The sequence below is a fragment of the Apostichopus japonicus genome, chromosome 15, assembly GCF_037975245.1.
Source record: "Apostichopus japonicus isolate 1M-3 chromosome 15, ASM3797524v1, whole genome shotgun sequence".
In the NCBI taxonomy this organism is placed as follows: Eukaryota; Metazoa; Echinodermata; class Holothuroidea; order Aspidochirotida; family Stichopodidae; genus Apostichopus; species Apostichopus japonicus.
In genome coordinates, this window is record NC_092575.1 from 14034410 (window position 1) to 14040609 (window position 6200).

At 36.1% G+C, this 6200-nt stretch overlaps 1 protein-coding gene across 1 annotated transcript; it reads right to left on the reverse strand.

The window, feature by feature from the left end:
• Positions 1-348: 348 nt before the first annotated feature.
• LOC139981682 (C-type lectin lectoxin-Phi1-like) lies at positions 349-4707 on the reverse strand. The gene is made up of 3 exons (XM_071994276.1): positions 4578-4707; positions 2545-2769; positions 349-1132 (listed from the first exon to the last, which is right to left on the reverse strand). The coding sequence occupies exons 1-3, from the start codon at positions 4666-4668 to the stop codon at positions 873-875; spliced, it is 576 nt and encodes a 191-aa protein (XP_071850377.1). The 5' UTR covers positions 4669-4707; the 3' UTR covers positions 349-872.
• Positions 4708-6200: the final 1493 nt, after the last annotated feature.

Here is a 6200-nt window from a genome sequence, read left to right on the forward strand (position 1 = left end):
CATAATTTGACGGTCATATATGTTGTTGTAAATTGTGTCCCCCCTGAACACAATGTCCGCCGTAGCAGGTACGTTAGAGTAGCAAAAATTTAATTAGTAATGGACTCTGGCAGAATCCGTATCATTAGCAAATTGTCGCATTTCGGCTTCCGTATATTTAGCAGTAAAGTCGTGCGACAACTAAAAATGGAAAAGCTAGCAGAATACGTGAGACAAATTGCCGCACTCTATACTCTTCTAATTCTCTCTGTTGTGATTATGAGCTATCTGCAAACTTTTCTCTGCAAAGTGTAAGTTTATTCATATAGGAAACAAACAAAATTGCGAATAACTATAAAAGAAAGGATATTAACGGTATTCAGTTTTATTAAACAAATGTTCCTTTTCTCAAATTGTATTATTCTTCGAATGTAACGTATAGCAGTATTCATTCATACATTGGTGTCTTAATAGATGCTATTTAATATAAACCTAAGGTCAGGAAATGTTCATGTATATATTCCTATAGGACATTTAAACCCCATTAGAACAATTGCTTAAATTAATTGTGAAACTGCTCCAGAACCACATGGTAATAGGTTGCTACTGTCTTGGAGAAGTTGCGTCAGAATACTGTTGCCAACTGTCGACAACAGTGAAGAATTAGCGCTATCAGCTCAAGAAATAAGAACAACAACAAAGTTATACTTCTTTCTTTTTTTTTATAATGCTTGCTGACAGCAAGTAGTTTACAGAACACTATTTTTAGAGAAAGATTGGTTTTTTACTGCTAGAAGTTAGAAAGATCTAAACTATAGTTAAAGGTTAATGAGGAGTGTTCTGCTTAGTAAGACAACACAGTATCGAGGGTATATAGGAAAATATCAAGTTTACTAAGCGTGTGGAAATCTTGGATCGGCTTTGGGAAGGCCGGCCTTGTTTCCACGTCCGCCTTTGGAGAGAGTAAACAGTTCAAGTTCACATATGAATGGCAGAGACTTTCTGCATTTGCAATCGTTCCACCGACCAAGTCCTCCTCTATTAATCTCCACGCAATTCTCGTTGTCCATGAAGTTGTTTGGTTCTCCACGTTTCCAGAAAGTTTGCTCAGGAAGAAATACTTCTCGATTGTGAGCATCCCATTCAAACTCACCTGTATAGGAGACAACGATAATAATATTGGCATCATTTCCAGTCATTTTCTAATCATACTTGGCCAAGGCACTTTATCTCCATTGCCTCTCTTCATCCAGGTATATACAGGCGAAGGGGGCAGCCCCCCCCCCCCCGCCTCCCTCTTGAGCATATTTTTTGGTATGTTTTTTATGATATCGCTAGTAATTTCAAAGAGAAAATGCTAAGATGCAACTTACAAGCCTGGGAAGTGCCATTTCCAGCGATCTGGGAGGCGTTTTCAGCCAAAATTTTCTTGTACGCTTCGCTACGCTTAGATAGTTTGCAGTGCCATATCTACGGCTCTGAAAGTTTGCCTACCGTTTCGCCCCTCCCTTAACAAATTCCTCGCTACGCGCCTGGGTGTATAAATGGGGACTTATGAGATAAAGTGCATGGAAGTTGGGCGATGTTTAGCTGCTGCCATGTTGAGGGATTGTATCTATGCCGTTTGATAGGTTATCGTTGACCATGCAGGGTAATATTGTGATGCGCCTGGAGCACTGTTATCGGGGGATATGCCTGCGCTTTACAAATCCTCAATATAATTATAACTAGAGTTCACAAATAAGGATGTGAATTACATTACAATTACGTCTATACATATACCTGCATGTGTTACTGCTCAAGCTGCTTCTTTCAGTGGAGTAGCTAAAGTGGGAGGCAGGGAGATGTGCTCTTATACCCAAAAGAAGTTTTCATGGACTAAATGGGTATACGGCCATAAATTTTCAAAATAAAAATAAACATGATGTATATTACATCGTGTTAGCTCGGCTACTTGTTTTATAGCACAGTGCGTGCGATCTGCTTCTTAGAAGGATTTACTTATTAGCCATACGTAGCATAAAATGAGATTTTTCTGAATCATTTAACTTTGATTATTCAGTGTCTGACACAATGAGTTCCGTGCATGCATGGAACTTGATTGTTGTCTGCAACAAAAACATATATGTTAATCTCAATTTGGATCATTATAATAGAAAGTATACCTAAAGGTACCTAAAAACGCACACTATTATGTATATTCTAAATATTTGATATAGTTAAGATACACAGGGCTATAACCACTGGCGGTATGGAGGAACTTTCCTCCTCCCCTCCCTCCCTCCCCTCCCCTCCCCTCCCTTCTCCTCTCCTCTCCTCCCACATTCCATCTCCCCCCAGACTTCTTCCAAATTGCTTACATTTTATAAAATATACACGCACGCAAAATGGTATAAACTGGTCACATTCAAAGTTGTCCTGTTCAAGTTCATAGTTAAAATAATTGAAATTAAAACACCATTTGGCGTCTAAGCCTCCTAACCGAAATAAACATTCTCAAAGGGGAAGGGCCGATGCAATTCTAGACCATAATAAAAAATAATCAAAAAGAAACAAAACCGATACCTTCGGTTTTCTGGTCGTTCAGACCGATCCAAGCTCGCTTCTTCTGCCCCTTCATTACCACATAAGTGATGAAATCATTTTCTAAAGTGTCATGAACAGAAGCCAAGTGACCGTAGTTGTAATCGCTGTTGTCATGGCAAAAGTCCTTGGCCTCATCCCAAGTGAGTGGGTCTTCAATGAACTTGTAACAGCTCGTACGATAGTTTTGCCAACCAGATGGACAATCTTTTGTTAACACAGAAATAAGAAATATTGCAAACAGTTAGGTTGTAAAAAAGTTAGATTGAGTAAATGGCCAAGGCCGATTATAGTTTGGAAAATTTGTTCAATTATTTAGGTCACCTGCATCCGAATGGACATCTAATGCTGAGTTATAAGGATTTTCTGATTATTAGGTACGTTTTAGACCATGTTTTGCCCCTCACCCCTCTTTCCTCGTTTGGATCGCCATTGGGCCGATGTTGGGGTCTCTATATATAGACGAAATGTATCTGTTCTCCTTTACGCCCAACCACCTGTACAGCACTTTGTAATATGGGTGGCGGTAAAGCACTTTGTCATGGGTGGCGGATTACTAGTCTCTTCCCGGCCATATGGAAAGCCGTTTTAACTTTTGATAAGGAATTTCAGATATCTCGAAATAATTTCAGTATATCTCAAATTAAATGACAGATATCTCCAATTTATGTAAGATATCTACAAATAATTGCAGATATCTTAAAATCAATGTCAGATATCTCGAAATACCAGAGAATTTCAGATATCTGAAAATTGAATTCGAGATATCTGAAATTGAATTCGAGATATCTGAAATAGAATTCAAGATATCTGCAATTCCATTTCAGATATCTGAATATAAATTTCAATTATCTCGAATTCAATTTCAGATATCTGAAATAGAATTGCAGATATCTCGAACTCAATTGCAGATATCTCGAATTCAATTTCAGATATCTGAAATAGAATTGCAGATATCTCGAATTCAATTGCAGATATCTCGAATTCAATTTTAGATATCTGAAATAGAATTTCAGATATCTCGAATACAATTACAGATATCTCGAATTCAATTCAGATATCTGAAATTCAATTTCAGATATCACGAATTAATTCCACAACTTGTTAATTATATGCATATAATGTATATCAGGCCTACCGTTAGCCAGCAAGCAAGCTAGATTAATTCCCACCCATACGTCGACGCGACGATGGCAGCCCCCTGGACCTTTGGTACTGTCACTTTTTTTGTAGCTTAATTTTCGCGCCTTTCTACGAACTTCTGCATATGCATTTCAGATATCTCGAATTCAATTTCAGATATCTCGAATTCAATTTCAGATATCTCGAATTGGAATTGCAGATACCTTGAATTCAATTTCAGATATCTCGAATTCAATTTCAGATATCTGGAATTCAATTTCAGATATCTGAAATATAATTTCAGATAACTCGAATAAAATTTCGGATATCTCGACTTCAATTTCAGATATCTAAATTAGAATTTCAGAAATCTCGAAATCTATTTTCGATATCTCGAATTCAATTTCAGATATCTCGAATTTAATTTTAGATATCTGAAATAGAATTTTAGATATCTAAATAAGAAACAATTTAAGATATCTAAAACTCCCGATTAAATGTTAAAATGGCTTTCCATACGGCCACTCGGTCCGGAGGTAAAGGGTTTTTTAATTGATACAATTAGAAATCTTCCATTTAAACTGACGTTCTGTATAATGGTTCTTTGTCACTGGATCTAGCAGAACATAAAGCTGGCGATTAAATAGACTAATGCAAGGCAAGACAGTACTTCCATTGCAATTAAGTATGTTGAGATGTAAAAAGTGAACAATCGGCATATTGTAAAGAGCCACAAAAATGATAATCATAATAATGAACGAGACATTGTAAAGTATACCATCAAGTATCAAATAGTATCCGCTTTGTGGACTTTGGTTTAGTACATTCAAAAATATTAATAAAACATTCAATGATTAGTCTAAATTAATGTGAAAAATCTTAAAACAACTTACGACTTTGTCCTCTCACTAAGCCAAGCACCACAGCTAGCAAAATTAGACGGATGGCCATTTTTGTTACAAATGTGTGACTACAGCTCAACATATGAAATAAACTTTGTGTTTTGATTTGTTGCGAACACCTATTTATATGTGTAGAATCTGGAACACAATTAGACTAATTAAACCACGTGTTGGTACTCTAATATGGTATAGATGATCGACCAACGGAACTATGAGGTAAGATGCTGACATATGAATATTTTGATATTGGCAATTGTTGCATATAGTTGCTTAACACAATTCTGAATGATACCCGAGTACATTGCTGTTAATTGACTGGATAATAAGGTGGATTTGCTATAGGCTTACAATATAAAATGTGACATAATGGTTTAGAATTTTAAAGATAAATGATCTTCCTGTTTCGATAATCATATATAGTCTCTGCCAGAATATTTAAGAGTCAAGTCTTATGTTGGTGACACGTACTTGTCCTTTTTTAAATCCCCTTTTCATCGCACATCGTACGTTTCAAAGTTCAACTAGCTTATCCATACACAAATCCCGACATGTTAGATTAAGATTGAACTATTTTCTCGAAATTTTGATTAGTTTATTTTACTGAAATGTTTATTTCGACTTGCTCGAAATTTAGAATAAAAAAAAATACTGTGATAATTACTACTGTAAATCTCTAAGTTTTGTAACAAAGTAAAAACTGGATCGTGCTATAAATCGGTATCATGTCCTATTGGGATTACAGTAAGAACTGAGGATATGTGTAAACCCAACAAATCCAGTTGTTGGGATTTGTTGGGATTACACACATCCTCCGTTTTTACTGTAATCCTAATAGCACATGCATGCTACCCCCTTTATCACATTTGTCAGCACAATCCAGTTTTTACTGTGGTACAAAGTTTTAAGATTTACAGTAGTTACTGTAATCCCTGTGCGAATCGGCTGATTACAATACTACTGTAAATATTAAAGTTTTTTTACCACAGTAAAACTGGATCGTGTCGATAAATGTGATACATTGGTAGCATGTGCTATTATAGATTACAATAAGAACTGAGAAAATGTGTAATCCCAAATAATGCATCAAGCTGGATTTGTTGGAATTACACATATGCTCAGTTCGTACTGTAATCCTGATAGCACATGCTACCGATTTATAGCACGATCCAGTTTATACTTTGGTACAAAACTTTAAAATTTACAGTAGTTACTGTGTTCTCTGTGTGAATCGATTGATCGTGGTAATCACATGCATACAACACTTAACATCCGTCAGTTCTCAGTTTTCAGAGATTTAACAATTGCCAATTAAAATTTAGGCACATAATTAAGTTCCATATACTGAAGACCGTTAAGGAAAACCCTGCTATCAGGCCGCATTGTCTTTTTTTTAACACGTTTACGTTTTATGAGGGATGACCCTTAAAACGACTAAAGTGACTGGAATTTATTCTAATACAGAGACAATTAGGTCAGATCCTCAAATGCAATACACCTCAACTCAGTGAAAGAAGCTCTCCTTATTGCCACAGATGACAGATACCATTGTTTACAATGCATTACAGATTGGTCAAGGACAATGGTGTTGCAAGTAATTTTTCATATGACTGTAGT